The sequence below is a fragment of the Nerophis ophidion genome, linkage group LG16, assembly GCF_033978795.1.
Source record: "Nerophis ophidion isolate RoL-2023_Sa linkage group LG16, RoL_Noph_v1.0, whole genome shotgun sequence".
In the NCBI taxonomy this organism is placed as follows: Eukaryota; Metazoa; Chordata; class Actinopteri; order Syngnathiformes; family Syngnathidae; genus Nerophis; species Nerophis ophidion.
Genome location: NC_084626.1, coordinates 21,466,990 through 21,488,661, shown reverse-complemented (window position 1 = coordinate 21,488,661; position 21,672 = coordinate 21,466,990). Strand labels below are relative to the sequence as shown.

The 21,672-nt window shown below is 38.0% G+C and overlaps 2 protein-coding genes across 3 annotated transcripts in view; both read left to right on the top strand.

Annotated features, from left to right (window-relative positions):
• Positions 1-9,572, top strand: part of slc38a3b (solute carrier family 38 member 3b) — a 69,474-nt gene extending 59,902 nt beyond the window's left edge. For both annotated transcript variants that reach the window (XM_061874650.1, XM_061874649.1), the window contains 4 exons: positions 30-154; positions 216-360; positions 4,364-4,467; positions 5,989-9,572. In XM_061874650.1, coding sequence (XP_061730634.1) covers positions 30-154; positions 216-360; positions 4,364-4,467; positions 5,989-6,093 — 479 coding nt within the window. In that variant the 3' untranslated portion in view covers positions 6,094-9,572. The remainder of the gene's footprint in view (positions 1-29; positions 155-215; positions 361-4,363; positions 4,468-5,988) is intronic.
• A 2,060-nt stretch (positions 9,573-11,632) lies between these two features.
• Positions 11,633-21,672, top strand: part of gnai2b (guanine nucleotide binding protein (G protein), alpha inhibiting activity polypeptide 2b) — a 95,069-nt gene continuing 85,029 nt past the window's right edge. Inside the window, exon 1 of the mRNA XM_061874645.1 lies at positions 11,633-12,116. Within this exon, the coding sequence (XP_061730629.1) occupies positions 11,999-12,116 (118 nt within the window). The 5' untranslated portion in view covers positions 11,633-11,998. The remainder of the gene's footprint in view (positions 12,117-21,672) is intronic.

Below are 21,672 nucleotides of genomic sequence, written 5' to 3'. Positions count from 1 at the left end.
TGAATGTTGATATTTGTGTTTCCCAACAGACAAAGTTGAGCCTGAGTTGCTGCACACGTACAGTCGTATCGATCCTTACGACACGCTCATCCTGTGCGTGCGAGTTGCCGTCCTCACCGCCGTCACGCTCACCGTCCCCATCGTGCTCTTCCCTGTAAGTCCACGCTTCCCCTTAAAAATACGTACTGCATATTTGTAATTATTCCCCTGTACAGGTGCGTCGAGCCATCCAGCAGATGTTGTTTCCCACCAAGTCTTTCAGTTGGCTGCGTCACACCATCATCGCTCTCGTGCTGCTGACTATCATCAACATGCTGGTAATTTTTGCTCCAAACATTCTGGGCATCTTTGGAATCATTGGTGAGTACGAAGAAAAATGTCAGATTTCCAACAACTGCTTTATAAAATAATAATATATGTTATAATATATTTTTTCCCTTTACCATTTAAAGGCCAATCCTTTTCATAACTACTGTGTTTTCATGGGGAAAAAACTCAATTGAATGAAATAAGTTGATTTCGGTCATATAATCAATCAAATCAATCAACCATTTTGTGTGATCAGTTTTACAGTACATGTTATATGTATACAATTATGCACATTTACACACGAAAGAAAAGAAAAAGAATGACCAAAAAACAAATAGGCTGAAGCCAAAGCTTATATTTGCCTATCCTATACCTTCACTGAAGATCAGATTGCCTGGAACATCAACGTTAAATAAAACATTTTTAAAAATCAATGGGATAAAAGTAATTGTTACCGGTACTATATTTTATAATTTTTAATTATATTACCTTTCAAGGTTTTCTTAAACCTTACCAAAGAAGTGCATGTCTTCAGCTCAGCACTGAGCTCGTTCCACCATTTTACTCCTAAAACCGTAATACATGTGTATTTTATATTTGTTCTCGCTTTACCTATTTCAAAAATCGATATCCCCCGTAAATTATACTTTTCTCCTCTTAAATGAAATAACCTAAGAATACAAGCTGGAAGGCTGTTGTTCTTTACTCGAAACATAATTTCCTTTGTTTTTAAAAACACAATGTCTGACAATTTTAATACATTTGAACTTATAAATAATGGATTGGTATGTTCATAGTAGCACGCTTTGTGTATTATTCTAATGACCCTTTTTTGAAGTTTTATTATTGGGTCTATGTTTGTTTTATAAATGTATTTTCAGAAAATACATTTGGCGAATGATTTGCTTGATATTATTATTATTATTGTTGTAATTATTATAATTATTAGTGGCTGAGATGGTCAATGATTAGCAGCAATTATTTTTTTCAGGATTAGATTAACAACAAAATCTCACACTTGCGAACAAAAGGTTATAAATAAGTCAGCTTCCCAAAAACGGAAATATCATTAATGTATATTTTTTCCACTTTACATCAGTAAATCTTATAAAACTTCTTCCACCTGAATTGTAATGATCAAAATTTATAATTTTGGGTGGAATTTTAACCTTTAAATCCAGTATGTTTACATAATTACACTTATCAGAATCAGAAACAGAAGTACTTTATTAACCCCTGGGGGAAATTAAGAATTTTAAACTGAAAAGCAGTTGTCAAATACGAATATTGAAATAAGAAAAATAATGATATAATACGTTTGTAAAAAAAAAAAGTGGTGTTTTTATTGGTGTACTTTTCTGTCATTGTGTGATTTTTTTTGTGTCACTTTTAGGCTAATTAAAGAACATCAATGATAATTTCAATGTTATGAAATCAATAGCCGCTGGAAAATGTGACTTCCATTCAGTCAAAGTTGTCAATAAAAACAGAATGGCATTCTCAATGTTATGATTTTATGTGAGAATAAATAAAAACGCTTAAAAATGAGCATTTTAATAAAATAAAAGCACATTATGAGCTGTGTAGTGCCCCGTAAGGAATCCCAAATAAAATGTCAATTAATGAATGACAGGACGCTTAATATATTGGAAGCGTATACTTAGTCCCTTCCTGCTCCGTCTGTGGTTAGAATATGATCGCAAATTGCTCTCAACATTGAAACTGTCCCCGGTGACTCGCAGTGTTAGTCCTAGTGTTGTAAGGCAGTCATAATGGATAAAACGAATAGAAGTATTTGATTAAAGATGTATTGCATTATGTTAAACAATGTATTTTATATTAATTTGTTTTGGTGCAAAACATGCTTTAAAGGTCTACTGAAATGAGATTTTCCTATTTAAACGGGGATAGCCGGTCCATACTATGTGTCACACATGATCATTTCGCAATATTGCCATATTTTTGCTGAAAGGATTTAGTAGAGAACATCGACGATAAAGTTCGCAACTTTAGGTCGCGAATAAAAAAGCCTTGCCTGTACCGGAAGTAGCAGACGATGTGCGCGTGACGTCACTGGTTGTAGGGCTCGTCACATCCTCACATTGTTTATAATGTGAGCCTCCAGCAGCAAGAGCTATTCCGACCGAGAAAGCGACAATTTCCCCATTAATTTGAGCGAGGATGAAAGATTCGTGGATGAGGATATTGAGAGTAAAGGACAAAAAAAAAAAAAAATGGCGATTGCAGATGTTATATACACATTTACTATGATAATTCTCGAAAATCCCTTATCTGCCCATTGTTTTAGTGTTTTAGTGAGATTAAATAGTATCTAAAGTTGGAGGGGTGTGGCCACGGGTACGTGTGTTGACCCAGTGTCTGTAAGGGAAGTCATGCTGCTGGAAGCTCTGCTGATGTCGCCGGTAAGAGCAAACTTATTACCACAATTTTCTCACCGAAAACTGCCGGTTGACATTTGGCCGGGATCCATGTTCGCTTGACCACTGTGTTGGCCCTGCGATGAGGTGGCGACTTGTCCAGGGTGCACCCCGCCTTCCGCCCGATTATAGCTGGGATAGGCGCCAGCGCCCCCCGCAACCCCAAAAGGGAATAAGCGGTAGAGAATGGATGATGGATGGATGGAAACTGCCGGTTGACATTTGGTCGGGATCCATGTTCGCTTGACCGCTCTGATCCATAGTAAAGCTTCGCCTTCGGGAATTTTAAACAAGGAAACACAGACTGTGTTTGTGTGGTTAAAGACTGAAAGATCCCACCTCCTTCTTTCTACTTTGACTTCTTCATTATTAATTGAACAAATTGCAAAAGATTCAGCGACACAGATATCCAGAATACTGTTTAATTATGCGATTAAACCAGACTACTTATAGCTTGGATCAGGCTGGAAAATAATGTCCGCTACAACCCGAGACGTCAAACGCACGCGTCATCATACGAGTCATCATACCGCGACGTTTTCAACACGACACTTCGCGGGAAATTTAAAAGTGTAATTTAGTAAACTAAAAAGGCTGTATTGGCATGTGTTGCAATGTTAATATTTCATCATTGATATATAAACTATCAGACTGCGTGGTCGGTAGTAGTGGGTTTCAGTAGGCCTTTAAATTAAATTACAATTTGACTTAAAAATGTCTAAAAATAAAATTCTGCTTATCTTTGTAATCTTCGTGTAGGCAGCTTTCCCACTGTGTACTGTACCCTCAAGGTCATGGCTTACATATTGCGTCTCCGTTTACAGTCTGAGCTAACGTGAGCGTTTGACATGCCGCTATCTGTGCTGGACGTATGAAAACGTGAGTGTGCTTGTTGACGCACAAGGAAAAGAGGAACAAAAAAGTCAATATTATTGTTCCACTCTTTCCTCGGACCGGAGGCCATGTTTCACAGTCCAGAGGTGAAAGTTGAAAGCGTTTCCGCCAAGGACGACTACAAAGCGTCCGAAATGAGAAGACAGAGTGCATGTAAACATTCTGTCCATGCAGGTTTAGAGCGATGAGTGGCGAGCTTGGCTTTGCCCTTGTGTCAACAACTGATCACACAGGAAATGAACTTTTTTCCAGGAAGAATGCGAGTAAAACATCAGGATGTGCTATTATTGCTAATATGTTTGGCAAAGTTATATATTAGTACATCACTTTTTATCACAATTTAACATGCCTGAAAAGGACCATAGAAACTTTAGTAATAACAAAGGGGTAAAAAGGACAGGACATATGATAAACAATCAGTCACATTTTATTTATATATCCCTTAATCACAAGGGTCTCAAAGGGCTCCAAAATCTCACAACGACATCCCTTTATCTAAATCAATACCTTCATTCAATAATACATACACATAAACAATAAGTAAAGGGGTTAAATCTGACAAACATTGTTTGATAACCAGATAAATGAAGGATATCATGGATAAAATTAACACAGACATTGTGAAGAGGTGAAAAACTGTTTGCATGACATATGATTGCACATTGATATGTTGTATGGATACTCGATGCTGTAAAAATAATTGTTGCGTTTCATGTTTACAGGAGCCACATCTGCTCCTTGCCTCATATTCATCTTTCCTGCTGTCTTCTACATCCGAATTGTTCCTAACGACAAAGAACCAATGAATTCAACACCAAAAATCCTGGTGAGAACATTTGAAATATTGTTTATAAAAGTTACTTTAGAAAACATCAACTTCTGCATAATTATAATATTATTATTATTTATATTAGATCCTATTTCTTCTTTTTGTCTCATTTCTGATAGTTTGTTCAATTTTTATCTTTAATAAAGCAGTTCAATGCTAACATTTAAACAAAACATCTTAGTTAAAGTTAAGTTAAAGTACCAATGATTGTCACACACACACTAGATGTGGCGAAATTATTCTCTGCATTTGACCCATCACCCCTGATCACCCCCTGGAAGGTGAGGGGAGCAGTGGGCAGCAGCGGTGCCGCGCCCAGGAATCATTTATGGTGATTTAACCCCAAATTCCAACCCTTAATGCTGAGTGCCAAGCAGGGAGGTAATGGATCCCATTTTTATAGTCTTTGGTATGAATCGTGAACTCACGACCTACCGATCTCAGGGCGGACACTCTAACCACTAGGCCACTGAGTAGGTGCTGTGTGCATGCTGACAAGGCAAATTGAAAACGATAATAATCATCATAATCATTACCCTGTGTTCATTTCATTGCACAACGTGTCACCTGGGCCACACATTGGAAAAAAGTCCTTCAATAATAAACATAATTGAGTAAATACAAAACATAAATAAATCAAAAAAATATGATAACAGAGGTAAATAAATGAAAAAAGAAGAACATAAGTACAAAAAAAATACAAGGAAGTAATCTATAGTATTTATTTATTTATTTCAAGCTTATCGACCATGGCGTGTGCGCGTACTACAAAAGCGGACATATGCAATTTTTCAGGACTTACGCAGACCCCAAATACGGATCAGCAGGTACCAGAATGTAAGAAAAGTTTGTTTTGCATAATACTGCGATACAAAACGCCAGATAATTTGTCTTGCCTTATCCACACACCATAATAATACTCATATGTTGAAGCACACTACAATCCTTCAATTGGTGCGGCTTCATAATTTACCAAAGTCGTACTAAAACATTTTGATAGATTTTTGAGCGCCGTGTGTAATGTTCTATATTTTCAATGGAACATGTAAAATGTTGGTGTTGTTTACTTGAGTTTTATTGCAGTCTACACCTATCTCTTTTGTTTGACTGCCATCTACTGGCCACACTTATCATTACACCAAGTACCAAATAAAATAGCTTTGAGGTCGGTAAGCAAAACTAGAATTATTCCTTACATTAGGCACACTGGGTTATAAGGCGCACTGTCGAGTTTTGAGGGGAAAAAAAGGATTTTAAGTGTGCCTTATAGTCCGGAAAATACTGTAAGTCAATGGGAGAATAAACAAAAGGCCAGAATCCTTTTTTCACTTTAGTACTTGTGGGAATAGTACCCTTGGTTATGATCACACACAACAACTTACTGTATGAAATACCAACAAATACATGAAACACATACAAATGCTTAATACATTTTTATTTTTCTTCTACTTTTTCTCCATTTTCTTCTTTTTCTCCTCCTCCTTCACTTCTTCCTCCTTCTCTTTCTTCACCTCTCAGGCTGCCTGTTTTGCCGCCCTGGGGGTGTCCTTCATGATAATGAGCCTGAGCTTCATCATCAACGACTGGACGACGGGGAGCAGCAATGGTGGCGGCGGCCACTAGAGTGTACGTGAGTGCAGGAAGAAGAGTCGATTCGCTGAAAGAAACCAAGACGGCCCTCCAACCAGAACAAAGCTTTGCTATAAAAGTCAAAATAAGAAAAGAGGATACGAATTAACATTTCAGACGTGCATAATTACTTCCTGTACTTTACAGAAGTAGGTTGAATGCAGTACGTGTTTGACGGACAACAAGAGTGTGTATTTATATTACTAATATGTTTATAAGGACTGTATTTAACTACAATGAAGTTAATCATACAAATATTTCTCACGATCTTCACACCAAATGATCATCTTCACTTTTCCATCCATTTACTACCGCTTGTCCCTCCCCGCGGTCGCTGAGGTGACTGGAGCCTAATCTTTCTTTTTTCAATTTGCGCTTACAATCACAGTTTATAATATTTAGATTAACAACATAAACAATAAGCAAACTAATGACATTATCATGAATGTTAATATTTCCACAAAAGACATTTAGATTTGAATTCGGTTTAAAAAAATATGAGTTTGTTAAATGTGTAAATGTATGATTATTTCATGTATATATTGCCAATGTAATTTAATTGTTTTTTAAATCTGAATTGTACCAATATAAACTCTTGGCCCAGAGTTTAATGTATGATTTGCTTTTTATTCCTGTTATGACAAATCATTGATTAATGGTGATTTTCAAATAATTCATAACAGCACACCTCTCTTTGGATTACTGCAAGCTTAAATATGCAGTTAAGCCATCAAGTATTAAAATCCTAAACTTTCTTTTATTAGTTTGATCTTTGGGGAATTAAAGTGTTTAAAAGTGTTTTTGTGTGCTACTTCTTACTAACAAATCAACTAAATGATTGTTTTGCTCTCTAAGAAGATCAATGGAAGATCTTTTGAAGTATTTTTGTGTTACTGTTATTTTGATAATCACTTTTTGATTTCTACATTTTTATTGGGTTGTCATTTTAACACAAACCGCATGCAATCCATCAATAAATCGAAAATATACACAATCCGTCCCTCTAATATTTCACATGTAATTTTCGTGATTGTTGCACCTCAAAGTTCCTGAATTTGGAGCAGCTTTTTCAGAAAGCTGTGGCAAAAGTTGGATGTTTTGTGACTTTTTTTAAAATTCTATTGAATCCTCTTGTGATTTTACAGATTTCCTTTTAACCTTACCCTGAAAAGGCAAAGGATTTCAACAAAATTACTAAGTCGATGTTTAATTCCTAGGTTTAACATTGTAAGCAGGAACAGGAAGTAGGTCTGAGCTACAGCTATTGTCGATTGAGCAATAAAGAGTTGATACCCCTGTGGCCCCACTATGGACTGGACTCTCACACTATTAACTAGATTCACTCGACGTCCATTGCACCGGTCGCCCAGGGGTGGGGGTCCCCACATATGCGGTCCCCTCCAAAGTTTCTCATTGTATCCCATTGGGTTGAGTTTTTTCTTGCCCTGATGTGGGACCCAAGCTGAGGATGTCGTTGTGGCTTGTGAACCCCTTTGAGACACTTGTGATTAAAGGGGAACATTATCACAATTTCAGAAGGGTTAAAACCAATTAAAATCAGTTCCCAGTGGCTTATTTTATTTTTAGAAGTTTTTTTCAAAATTTTACCCATCATGGAATATCCCGAAAAAAGGCTTTAAAGTGCCTGATTTTTGCTATTGGTATATACACCCGTCCATTTTCCTGTGACGTCACTGCGTGACGCCAATACAAACAAACATGGCGGATAGAACAGAATGGTATAGCGACATTAGCTCGGATTCAGACTCGGATTTCAGCGACTTAAGCGATTCATCAGATTACGCATGTATTGAAACGGTTGGTTGGAGTGTGGAGGCAGATAGCGAAAACGAAATTGAAGAAGAAACTTAAGCTTTTGAGCCATATCACGACAGACAGCGGCAACAAGGACGAATTCGGCGATCGCCTTCTAACCAACGATTGCATCTTTTGACCACTGGTGCAACTTGAATCTGTCGATTGGTATGTGTTTGTTTGGCATTAAGTGTGGGTGGAGGGAAAGGCTGGATGCAAATATAGCTACAAATGAGGCATAATGATGCAATATGTACATGCAGCTAGCATAAATAGCATGTTAGCATCGATTAGCATGCCGTGACCTTTGATATGTCTGATTAGCACACTCCACGTAAGTCAAGTTGAATCCGTCCCTGATCGTGTTGTTACACCCCCCGACAGCACACCGGCGAGGCATGATGTCTCCAAGGTACGGAAAACAGTCGAAAAAACAGAAAATAACAGAGCTGATTTGACCTGGTGCGTGTAATGTGTTTGAGAAAATGGCGGATTGCTTCCCGTTGTGACGTCACGGGTAAAAGGTCATTGCTCCGACAGCGAACAATTGAAAGGCGTTTCAATCGCCAAATTCACCCTTTTAGAGTTCGGAAATCGGTTAAAAAAACATATGGTCTTTTTTCTGCAACATCAAGGTATATATTGACGCTTACATAGGTCTGGTGATAATGTTCCCCTTTAAGGGTTATATAAATAGACTTTGATGGATTGATACAGTATATTGTTACACGTTGTTCCTGCTTCGTCTACACAAGAAACAAAGATATGTTTTGATTAGACCGTTGAAGTTGCGGGCATTGGACAACGTAGCAAAGGGGTTGGTTGAATTTAAATAGTGAATTTGTGAATTCCTATAGGGACTGAATAACAGTTTCCAGTTTCAAAGGAGAAAACATTTCGAAAAGGTATTTTCTACTGCTGCTAAGGACGTTTTTACGTCATATCAACATATATATTTATGTACAACTCTATAATTGTACTTGCAGCTGGTTGGATTGCTGCTATGAAGATATTTTCACTGATAAATTATGATGCACACCTCAAGAAAATCATTGTCCGTCCCTTTCAATGTTTTTGCAATGTTTTTGTTTTAAAGGGATTATGCCAAAATGACAACAAGCTACCTATTGTTTTTTTAAAAATGCCTTAAATGCAAACTTAAGCTTATCGAATATTGCAAACGTGTATTTCCTGGACTTGATGATGTTTATTGTATCTGATCATGTTACAATGCACTCATCTGTGGAAACGACACATAATACTCTCAGTGCATTCAATCAATAGCAATTTCACTGGTTTTGTCTTGGAAGACTTAGCTTGGTCAGATCTAGATTTGACCAATCTAAGCCTATGAGCATGAACTGATGAAGCCTACTCGGATGAGAGGAGAAACGTCTTCCAAGCAAACCAAACAGTCCAGTTGCGATTGACTGAATGCCCTGAGATAATGACCTGGATGAATGAGAACATTCATAGCCATGACACATAATACGTTTATCAGTGTCTTTTTTGGCAAACAAGACGTGACTTTATATAAAGGATGTATATGAATGTGAACATGTTATATGTATGAGGCATATTTACGGTAGATTGTAAAGTGTAAATAGCATGCACTGTTTTAGGTTGACAATAAAATAATTGGAAATGTTTTCCCATCATGTCTGGCATCCTCTTTTCAATTTTCATTTGTTTACATACATTTATAAAGTGTACTTTTAGCATTCAATTCCAATTATTTCAAAGTGTAAGTACCACTGATAGTCCCACACACACATCAGGTGTCGTGAGATTATCCTCTGCATTCGACCCATCCCCTTGTTCACCCCCTGGGAAGTGAGGGAAGCAGTGAGCAGCAGCGGTGGCCACACTCAGGAATAATTTTGGTGATTTATCCCCCAATTCCAACCCTTGACGCTGAGTGTCAAGCAGGGAGGCAATGGGTCCCATTTTTTATAGTCTTTGGTATGACTCGGCCAGGGTTTGAACCCACAACCTGCCAGTTTCAGGGCAGACACTCTAACCACAAGGCCACTGAGCATTATAATAATGGTAATAACCATCAGTATTTAAACTGTTTTTATTGGTTTTAATTGCCTCTAACTCTTAAGTTAGTGAATGAGAAACTGGAAAACATTTTTTTATGTAATAATTTATTTGTAATAGCAGTGAAGCTGAAACATTCAAAAAAACGATGTCACAATTTGAAACATTTTTAATAAGTAAACTAGCAGAAAAACACAAATATCACTTTATATAAGCTAGTGCAAACTGTAATTAATATGTTTTGTTTGACTTGAAAAATATACATTAAAGTATTATAATAAGTGTTGGTAATTTTAATCAAAATTGACAATAGTCATTCAATATTTTGTATATATCTGTGGTAGCCATGTTTGTGTTATTCATATTTCGGTAGCCCTGCTTATATTCAGTTAAATTAATTATTTGTTGTTTGATGAATACACTTTGGTATTGTTCGTTGCGGTGGTGTTTGATGAGTACTTGGGCCTACTGTGCTACTGTACTTGGTTTTGGTAGCCATTTTTGTGTTATTTATGTTTCTCTGGTACTGCATATATTAAGTTAAGTTATTTATGTTTTGAATTAGAAAGTCATTTATGTTCTGTGTCATTTACAGCACCTGTGGTGAAAGCATATAAGGGACACAGGTGGAACTGATTGGACAATAGTCGGGTAGGGAGACTGGAGGTGGAAACATTTTTTGAGCGCTGCTTTCGCAACACTTGAGCTTAGTTTTGGTTATGGCTTTGTATGCAGTTAAAGTTGTTTTTGTCTACCTTGGAAAGAATACATTTTGTTCTTTGCAAATAAAGTTATTTTTTGGAAATACTTAAGTTATAGTCTGAAGTGCGTATAAAAGTGCACCACCTGTTCTGGCTCAGCTCACGGCTTTTGGTTTAGTACCTGAAAAGCTTGGAAAGGCCAATACAATATCCCAGGATTATTCTATGAAAGTTTATCATGACTTTTTCACTTTTACAGAGTTCAGACAAGGGAGTGGCATGATTATATAAATGCATAATTAATCTATATCAAAATATAATTACATTTTCAACTAGAAGAGGCATTTCCTGAAGGAATTGTGTTTGAATGTTGAAAAGCTGACGCTGAACTGAAATTCTATTGGAATGTAGGATGAATGTAGAAATTGTTTAAATGTTGAAACCGTTGAAATGCTGGAATAGTTTAAATGTTGGAATGTTAAAGAGTTTGAATATCCAGAAAAAACGGGATTTGGTTTGGACCTTGGGAAAGTGTTAGTTGGAATGTCCAGGATGAGTGGCATGCGTTAATGTCAGGGTGAAGTGTCTTGCTCAGGACACAACAGACGTGACGAGGTTGGTAATAGGTGGGGATTGAACCAGAGACCCCCGGGTTGCACACGGCCACTCTTCCACCGTGCCACGCCGTCCCTTTTCATAGTATATGAAGGCCATACAAAGTAGTTTGTTGTATTCTTGGGATTTTTCTTTGATCTGATTCAATGTATGAATATGGTCCATGGTAGAAAAACCACTCCACTCCCTGATTTACACAACTTAAACATGATTTGTGGCGTCCATGTTGCAGGTCTTCATCATCTGATGAGTTGGTGGCAATTTACGTTTGTCCACTAGTGGTCGCTGTTTACCCACAATCCATGAAGTATGTTACGCAATCGTGCCACAAAGCAGACTGTGTGACCACAGTGACCCCTAGTGGTCGAGTCTCTAACTGGCCGCACTTCTAACGAGTCGGCTCACTCGCCCACTCGCATCTCTTAATTGGCACGCGTCTGCCAGGTGGCTTGAAGGGAACAGGAAAAACTTGGGTCAACTTCTGGTGGTCCTTGTAGAGTCCTGGAGAGAGACCCGAACCACGAGCAGGATCAGGACCGGGTCCAATGGGGACGTCGTAGAAGGTTCCAGGCAGCGGGGGAGCGAGTGAGTTGTGGAAATGAAGCCTCGGTGACATTTTAGGGGAACACGCGAATGAATTGGAAGCTTCTTTTTTTTTGGTCTCGCGTGGGAATTTGATCATCTTTCCGTCTCGTTCGCGTCGGTGCTGCCGTGTCTGCGGAATAATGGGCTGCACGGTGAGTGCCGAGGACAAGGCGGCCGCTGAGAGGTCTAAAATGATCGACAAGAACCTGCGAGAAGATGGAGAGAAGGCGGCCAGAGAAGTCAAACTGCTCCTTCTAGGTGAGATCAAAACATCGTCATTGCGGAATAAAGACAAATACTACACTTTGTCACAACACTGCTTGGTTTTGATTGACAGACTTGACACGTTTCCAGTATTTTGGCACTGACATTTAGCTAATAAGGCCAGCTGAGTACACAGACTGTTTTAAATTTGATTATAAAACCAGGTCTTGACCTTTGACCTAACATGCGGTCATTTGTTGACCTCATTTCTGTCCAACTACTGTATTTGTTCATTTAAAGCAGGGGTGTCAAACTCATTTTAGCTCAGGGGCTGAAATGTATTCCCAAGTGGGCCATAATAGTAAATTCATGGCACGATAACCTAAAAATAAAGACAACTTCAGATTGTTTTCTTTGTTTAAAACTAGAACAAGCACATTCTGAAATTATATAAATTAGGACAGGGCGATATATTGATATACACGATATATTGTTAGAAAGTGACGATATCGTGATATTCGAGTATACGTTCTCACACAGTTGCTTTTAGCTACGGGCATTACATTACAGCCTCTTTTTGCTTTTTTCTGTCTCCTTCTCACAGACAGTAAGCGCACCTTCTTACACACGTCACATTCTGTCAAGTCATTCGTCACATATGTATACGCCCTTGCGGAGCAGAGAGGTAGCAGCATGGGTAACACTAGCTGTGATGCTAGCAGAGCCGTGCGAGTGGTGATACGAGAGAAGGAAGCTGCGAATGAAGGAAGAAATATTTCCCAAGAAAAACAGCAGGGGTCCATCGTCTGGCGGTGGTTTGGTTTCAAGTGGCAATTTGTCGAACAGACAACCGTAATTTGTCAATTGTGGGCCAAAAGTGTTGCTATAAAATTTAGCATTACTGCTAATATGTAGCATCATTTGAAAAGTCACCTGTTAAAGCAGTGGTTCTCAAATGAAGGTACGCGTAACGCAGGGGGTACTTGAAGGTATGCCAAGGGGTATGTGAGATTTTTTTTAAATATTCTAAAAATAGCAACAATTCAAAAATGCTTTATGAATATAGTTATTGAATAATACGTCAACAAAATATGAATGTAAGTTCATAAACTGTGAAAAGAAATGCAACAATGCAATATTCAGTCTTGACAGCTAGATTTTTTGTGGACATGTTCCATAAATATTGATGTTAAAGATGAATTTTTTTGTGAAGAAATGTTTAGAATTAAGTTCATGAATCCAAATGGCTCTCTATTACAATCCCCAAAGAGGACACTTTAAGTTGATGATTACTTCTGGGTAGAAATCTTTATTTATAATTGAATCACTTGTTTATTTTTCAACAAGTTTTTAGTTATTTGTATATAATTCTTCCCGAATAGTTCCAGAAAGACCACTACAAATGAGCAATATTTTGCACTGTTATACAATTTAATACATCAGAAACTGATGACATGGTGCTGTATTTTACTTCTTTATCTCTTTTTTCAACCAAAAATGCTTTGCTCTGATTAGGGGGTACTTGAATTAAAAAAATGTTCACAGGGGGTACATCACTGAGAAATGTTGAGAACCACTGTGCTAGATAATGAAGAGTGATTACTCCGCATGTCAACATCTGCGTTCGGTGCCACAAGCCCACACCATCAAAATGCGGAAGCAAACATTTTCCCATCAACACCTTTATAAAAAAACTAGTCAACAACAATTTGATAACGTCTGTAGTAACCTACCACATAGCAAAGGACGAATACTATTTGATTTCCTATTATGCAGCTCATTTTTATTTGACACTTAAAATGTCTCTGACAGTCTTGCACTTTCCTGATGGGTGCTGGTTGGCGCCTTGCATGGCAGCTACCTCCATCAGTGTGTGAATGTGTGTGTGAATGGGTAAATGTGGAAGTAGTGTCAAAGCGCTTTGAGTACCTTGAAGGTAGAAAAGCGCTATACAAGTACAACCCATTTATTTATTTATTTATTTCTGTTTTGGAAATGACATGAACATTTGTGCCACTGCTTAATAACTTTAATAAACACAGTTTTGGTCAATTGACGTAGTTGTGATTTCCTTCTCTGCCTGAAAGTTTAAAATGAGCATATATTAATGCAGTATGAAGAAGAATGTTTTAATGTAGACACATAAAATCATTATACTGCTCTGATTATATGCATCAAGTGTTCATTCAAGGCCAAGGCAAAATACCGCGATATATATTGTGTATTGCGATAGGGCCTAAAAATATTGAGATATTAAAAAGAGGTCTTATCGCCCAGCCCTAATACAAATCATGTTTTTTTTTTGTTTTTTTTTTTACAATTACCTGTAGCCATTAATAGGATGTATACTTTATTTGTTGTTATTTATATTTTCTGAAAAAATTATGTGATAATGTTCATCAGTCAAGGCAAGATTAAAACATTGGGGAATAAAGGCAAACAATACTCTTTGTCACAACAACGCTCGGTGTTGATTGACAGACTGACCTGTTTTCAGTATTTTGGCACTGACATCTAGCTAATAAGGCCAGCTAAGTACACATGCTTTTTCACATTGGCTTATAAAAATATGTTGTGACCTTTGACCTAACATGCAGTCCTTTGTTGACCTCATTTTTGCCCAACTACTGTGTTTGTTCATTAAAAGCAGGGGTGTCAAACTCATTTTAGCTCAGGGACCACATAGAGGAAAATGCATTCTCAAGTGGACCGGAATGATAAATTCATGGCACGATAACTTAAAAATAAAGACAACCTCAGATTGTTTTCTTTGTTTAAAAATACAACAAACAAATTCTGAAATTATACAAATCATAATGTTGTTGTGTTTTTTTTTTTTTTACAGTTACCTGTTGCGGTTAATAGTATATACAGGGTATACTTTATTTGTCATTATTTATATTTTCTAAATAAATTATGTGATAATGTTCATCAGTCAAGGCAAGATTAAAACATGGACATTGGGGAATAAAGGCAAATAATACTCTTTGTCACAACAACGCTCGGTTTTGATTGACAGACTGACACATGTTTCCAGTATTTTGGCACTGGCATCTTGCTAATAAGGCCAGCTAAGTACACAGGCTGTTTTAAATTTACTTATAAAAACATGTTGTGACCTTCGATCTAACATGCAGTTATTTTTTGACCTAATTTTTGCCCAACTACTGTATTTGTTCATTTAAAGCAGGGGTGTCAAACTCATTTTAGCTCAGGAGCCACATAGAAAAAAATGTATTCCCAAGTGGGCTGGAATGGTAAATTCATGGCACGATAACTTAAAAATAAAGACAACTTCAGATTGTTTTCTTTGTTTGAAATTAGAACAAGCACATTCTGAAACTAAACAAATCATAATGTTGTTGTGTTTTTTTTTTTACAATTACCTGTTGCCGTTAATAGTATATATACTTTATTAGTCTTTATTTATATTTTCTGAATAAATTGTGTGATAATGTTCATCAGTCAAGGCAAAATCAAAACATCGTCATTGCGGAATAAAGGTAAATATTACACTTTGTCACAACAACGCTCAGTTTTGATTGGCAGACGTGACACCCGTTTCCAGTATTTTGGCACTGACATCTAGCTAATAAGGCCAGCTAAGTACACATGCTGTTTTATATTCGCTTATAAAAATATGTCATTTGTTGACGTCATTTTTGCCCAACTACTGAGCTAATTTTAGCTCAGGGGCCACATAAAGGAAAATGTATTCCCAAGTAGGCCGGAATGGTAAATTCATGGTGCGATAACTTAAAAATAAAGACAACTTCAGATTGTTTTCTTTGTTTAAAACTAGAACAAGCACATTATGAAATTATACAAATCATAATGTTGTTGTTTTTTTTTTACAATTACCTGTTGCTGTTAATAGTACACATACTTTATTAGTAGTTATATATATTTTCTGAATAAATAACCGTATTTCCTTAAATTGCCACTGGGGTGCTAATTAATTTAAAACCTCTCACTCCTGCGCTTATCAAAGGCATGCGGTAAAAGTAAGCATGCGCTAATTATTTTAAAACCTCCTCTCACTCCGGCACTTACCAAAGGTATGCAGTAAAAATTTGAGTGTGATGTAAGCTTGGACCTTAAATCTTACTGAATAGCTCTTAATCTTCTTCCCTTTTTGCAATTTCAAATTAACGGTATTGAAATCAGCCTCCTCCATTTTGAAAATGATGACAGGGGAAGTGTCACTCGTGACGTCACAAGTTTGACCAGGCGGTAATACCAAGCATGCGCTAATTATTTTGGGAAGCGAGTCTGACCCGGCAGTAATTCAAGGCAGGCGCATACTATATGCCCTGCGGCAATTCAAGGAAATAAGTTATGTGATAATGTTCAACAGTCAAGGCAAGATCAAAACATTGTCATTGCGGAACAAAGACAAATAATACACTTTGTCACAACAACGCTAGGTTTTGTTTGACAGACTGACACCTGTTTCCAGTATTTTGGCACTGACATCTAGCTAATAAGGCCAGCTTTTTACATTCGCTTATAAATACATGTCCTGACCTTTAACCTAACATGCAGTCATTTGTTGACCTAATTTTTTCCCAACTACTGTATTTTTTCAGTTAAAGCAGGGGTGTCATACATCTCAGATCCTGCTAGCTCACTCCCAGTAATATGCGGTTTGGCACACACTCTGGCTATAAACTTAACTACCAAAAAAGTTAACTGTTTCCGATCAATTCCTTAGCTGAACAATTAACACAATCTTTAGCTGCATTCAAATTGGCACATGACGGGAGCCATTACTTGGGAATCTTTATTACTCCTGTCTGATATGCTCTGGGGGAATTTTTTACCTCTAATTGAAAAAATGGAGATGGACTTTGCCCGCTGGTCTGTTTTACCATTATCTCTCGCTGGCCGGATCAATCTGATCAAGATGATCACTCTGCCTAAATTCCTTTACCTTTTCCAACATATCCCCATATTTATTACTAAATGATTTTTCGATAAATTAGACAAATCAATATCCACATTTTTATGAGGGGCCGGATCGGCCCGAATCCGCAAGTCGGTCCTACAATCTCCAAAATCTGAGGGAGGGCTTGCACTCCCATATTTTAAACAGTACTATTTAGCAGCTAATGTACAGAAACTCTTATACTGGATGGACAGAAGCTCTCAGACCCTCCCGGCCAGGGTATCCCTTGAAACGGCAATCCCACACTTTTCATTTCGTTCTTGCTTATGCTCACCACTCCCTTTTCCATTTAAACTTGAAGGCGCAAACACCGTTGCATCGATCTCCATGAAAATATGGAACCACCTAAGGAAACACTTGGGTTTTCAGGGCCCATCTATTTTGACCCCGTTACTTAAAAAACAGTTATTTAAACCCTCCCGTACCGACCCCGCATTTATGACTTGGCACAATCACGGTATCACCACTGTGAAAGACCTCTATACAGACGGAGTGTTCTCATCCTTCGCTGAACTTTCTTCCAAATACGATTTGCCAAACTCCCACTTTTTTTGTTTTTTTCAGGTGAGGGACTTCGTAAAGAAGCAGTTCCCACACTTTCCAAATTGTTCTCCGGAAACTCTTAGAGATACATTGTTATCTCTGAGCCCAAATCATAAAAAATGCATCTCTGTGATATATAACTCCTTAAAGGCCTACTGAAACCCACTACTACCCACCACACAGTCTGATAGTTTATATATCAATGATGAAATATTAACATTGCAACACATGCCAATACGGCCTTTTTAGTTTACTAAATTACAATTTTAAATATCCCGGGACTTTCTTCTTCGAAACGTCGTGTAATGATGACGTGTACGCAAGACGTCACAGGTTTTTAGGAAGCATGAGCGCTGCATACACACACACAGCTAAAAGTCGTCTGCTTTAACGGCATAATTATACAGTATTTTGGACATCTGTGTTGCTGAATCTTTTGCAATTTGTTCAATTAGTAGAAAGATGGAGTTGGGAAGCTTTAGCCTTTGGCCACACAAACACACGGTGATTCCTTGTTTAAAATGTCAACCAGCAGGTTTCGGTGAGAAAATTGTGGTTAAAAAGTCAGTTCTTACCGGAGAAAAGCTGAGCTTTTGCCGTCCATAGCTGCCGTTGACTCTCCTGAGACACTGCGCGTCAAGACACCCGTGGAGACACCCTTCCGACTATCAGGTACTACTTAACTCCCTTAAACACTAGCAACACAATAAAAAGATAAGGGATTTCCCAGAATTAACCTAGTAAATGTGTCTAAAAACATTGGAATCCGTACCAATTCAATCGCGTATTTAAAAAAAAAAAAATGTTCTAGTCCGTCGCTATCAATATCCCCAAACAAGAATCTTTCATTCTCGCTCAAATTAATGGGGAAATTGTCGTTTTCTCAGTCCGAATCCAACTTTTTGTTGGAGGCTCCCATTAAAAACAATGTGAATATGTGAGGAGCCATCACACGGGTGACGTCATAGTCTGCGACTTCCGGTAGAGGCAGGGCATTTGTCTTAGCACCGAAAGTTGCAAACTTTATCGTGGATGTTCTCTACTAAATCCTTTCAGCGAAAATATGGCAATATCGCGAAATGATCAAGTATGACACATAGAATGGAGCTGCTATCCCCGTTTAAATAAGAACATTTTATTGGCAACACTAAATTGGCCCTAGTGTGTGAATGTGAGTGTGAATGTTGTCTGTCTATCTGTGTTGGCCCTCCGACGAGGTGGCGACTTGTCCAGGGTGTACCCCGCCTTCCGCCCGACTAGCTGAGATAGGCGCCAGCGCCCCCCGCGACCCCAAAAGAGAATAAGCGGTAGAAAATGGATGGATGGATAGGCCTTTAAGCTCAGTTGCTCCAAACTCTTTATCAGTGATAAGAGCCTCGTGGGAAAGTGATTTTAACACCAACATATCTGATCAACTCTGGAACTCTGCTTTGAAACTGGTCCACTGCTCCTCGATATGTACCCGCCATAGTCTCGTCCAATGCAAAGTAATCCAAAAATTCACTACACTAATTCAAAACTATCCAAAATCTACCACACTGTTAGCAATACCTGTAATAGATGCAAACAATCTACGGCTGATCATGTCCATATGTTCTGGTCCTGCTCTAAATTATGTTCCTTTTGGGAGGACATTTTTGACACTTTCGGAAAGGCATACGGTCAAGACTTTCCCTCCAACCCATTATCAGCCATTTTCGGCATATGCCCTGATAAAACGTGCCCTGTACCACTAAAACGCGCTGTGGCTTTTACGACCTTGCTGGGCAGGCGACTGATCTTGTTCAATTGGAAGCTGGCTCACCCCCCATCACACGGCCGTTGGAATAGAGAGGTTTTCTACAATTTAAAACTGGAAAAACTTAGGTTTTCACTAAACGGCTCGGCTCAAATGTTTGAAAGTTCATGGAGTCCCTTCTTACTGTATGTCAACTCTCTTGACTTATGTCCAGACGTAAATGACAAATAATTTCCCTTTATTATTATTATCTTATTTTATTTATTTATTTTTTTATCTTTGTATTTCTTTTTTTCTCTCTTTCTCAATTTCTCCCTTTCTCTCTGTCAGTCTCTGTCTGTCTCTGGCTTTGAATGGGTGTGTGTGTGAATGTGTCTGTTTTTGTCATCTTACTTGTTGTTTGTTTGTGCCATGTGTCCCTGGTTGGTTTGACCTGAGTGGGGTGGGAGGGTGTGAAGAATTCACTGACTTTAAAATGTACTGTTTCGACTTGCACATTTATTTCTGTCTATTTGAAAAAGTCAATAAAAAAAGTTGGATTAAAGCAGGGGTGTCAAACTCACTTTAGCTCAGGGGCCGCATGGAGGGAAGTCTATTCGCAAGTGGGCCATAATGGTAAAATCATGGCACGATAACTTAAAAATAAAGACAACTCCAAGTTGTTTTCTTTATTTTACTTTGGCCAAAAATAAAAGAAGCACATTAAGAAAAAGTACAAATCACAAATAATCTTATGGACAAAACACTTCACGTTTGTTGAACATTCTTCAAAAACACTATGAGTTTAGACTTGGTCTCAGTGTATCTACAAAGCCAAGATTAAACTTTAAGTCACAGTCATTCTGGGATTGAACAAAAAACTCAACATGTAAACTCTTCTAGGTATCAAATACCTCCTTTTTCATGTCCATGTATCAATCCGGTGCTAACTCAACAAACCGTAAGAAACGGGGTAAGAACCATTTAAAAGGGTTAAGTTCACTTTTCTCGTGTTTGACAGAGACATTTTGGGGCAACGAGGGTGCCAAATGACAATGTGTTCGCAGTGGAAGACTTAAAACGGCAGGTTTTAAGTTTCATGTGGGTCGAGGAGGAGGAGGAGCCACAGTCACCCTTTAATGTGTACCTCTTGCCCGGCCCTTGTGTAAACCGTTTGCTTACCTAACAGAATTGCTATTGTGACATCCAGTGGAAACATTTAGAACAGCAGTGTCTTTCGTTAAAAAAAGAAAGCAGCTCATGGATGGATTTTAATACTTGGCAAACTCATCATAGGCTGTAGGTTTGACACCCCTGATTTAAAGAGTCTGTTTGAAACTTGCTCATAGTGAAATTTTTCAAACCAAAAAATATAACAATAACTCCACCGGTTAGTTTATGTTACCATTGGTGGTTTAACAGAAAGAGCATAATAAATGTCTATTTTTCACAATTACAAAATATATTAAATAAAAATTTCTCATAGGTTTAAGGAATTAGTCTGGCGTTCATACTTGTCACTCACTGCTGTCTCGTACTTGTACGCACGAACACACAAGGAGCGCATGCACATACAGTCGTGGTCAATAGTTTACATACACTTGTAAAGAACATAATGTCATGGCTGTCTAGAGTTTCCAATTATTTCTACATCTCTTATTTTTTTGTGATAGAGTGATTGGAGCACATACTTGTCGGTCACAAAAAACATTCATGAAGATTGGTTCTTTTATGAATTTATTATGGGTCTACTGAAAATGTGACCAAATCTGCTGGGTCAAAAGTATACATACACAATGTTAATATTTGGTTACATGTCCCTTGGCAAGTTTCACTGCAATAAGGCGCTTTTGGTATCAGTCCACAAGCTTCTGGCTGAATTTTTGACCACTCCTCTTGACAAAATTCAGTTTAGCTACATTTGTTGGTTTTATGACAGGGATTTGTTTTTCAGCTTTGTCCACACGTTTAAGTCAGGACTTAGGGAAGTCCCTTCTAAAACCTTAATTCTAGCCTGATTTATCTATTCCAGGGGTGGGCATTACGTCGATCGCGATCGACTGGTCGATCTCGGAGGGTGTGTCAGTCGATCTCAAGCCAGGCATTAAAAAATAGACATAAAAATGAGCAATCATCAATCATACAAGACTTCACTTTCGTCAGTTGTTTGGCATTCTCGGCACCCGAGGATCTTGTCAGATGACAGCTGGCTGCTGCGAGCTCATATTTAAGAAAAAAAACACTAACAGGGCGGACGCAGAGAAACACATTTTATTTCTAGAGACTCCGTACCTACTGTCAAAACTCTAAAGACCGACTGCACAGTTCCTGTCTTCACCATAAAAGACCTGTTTCATCCTGCCTGTGCTAACAAAATAAAAGTCTCAGAAAGCTAGCGTGCA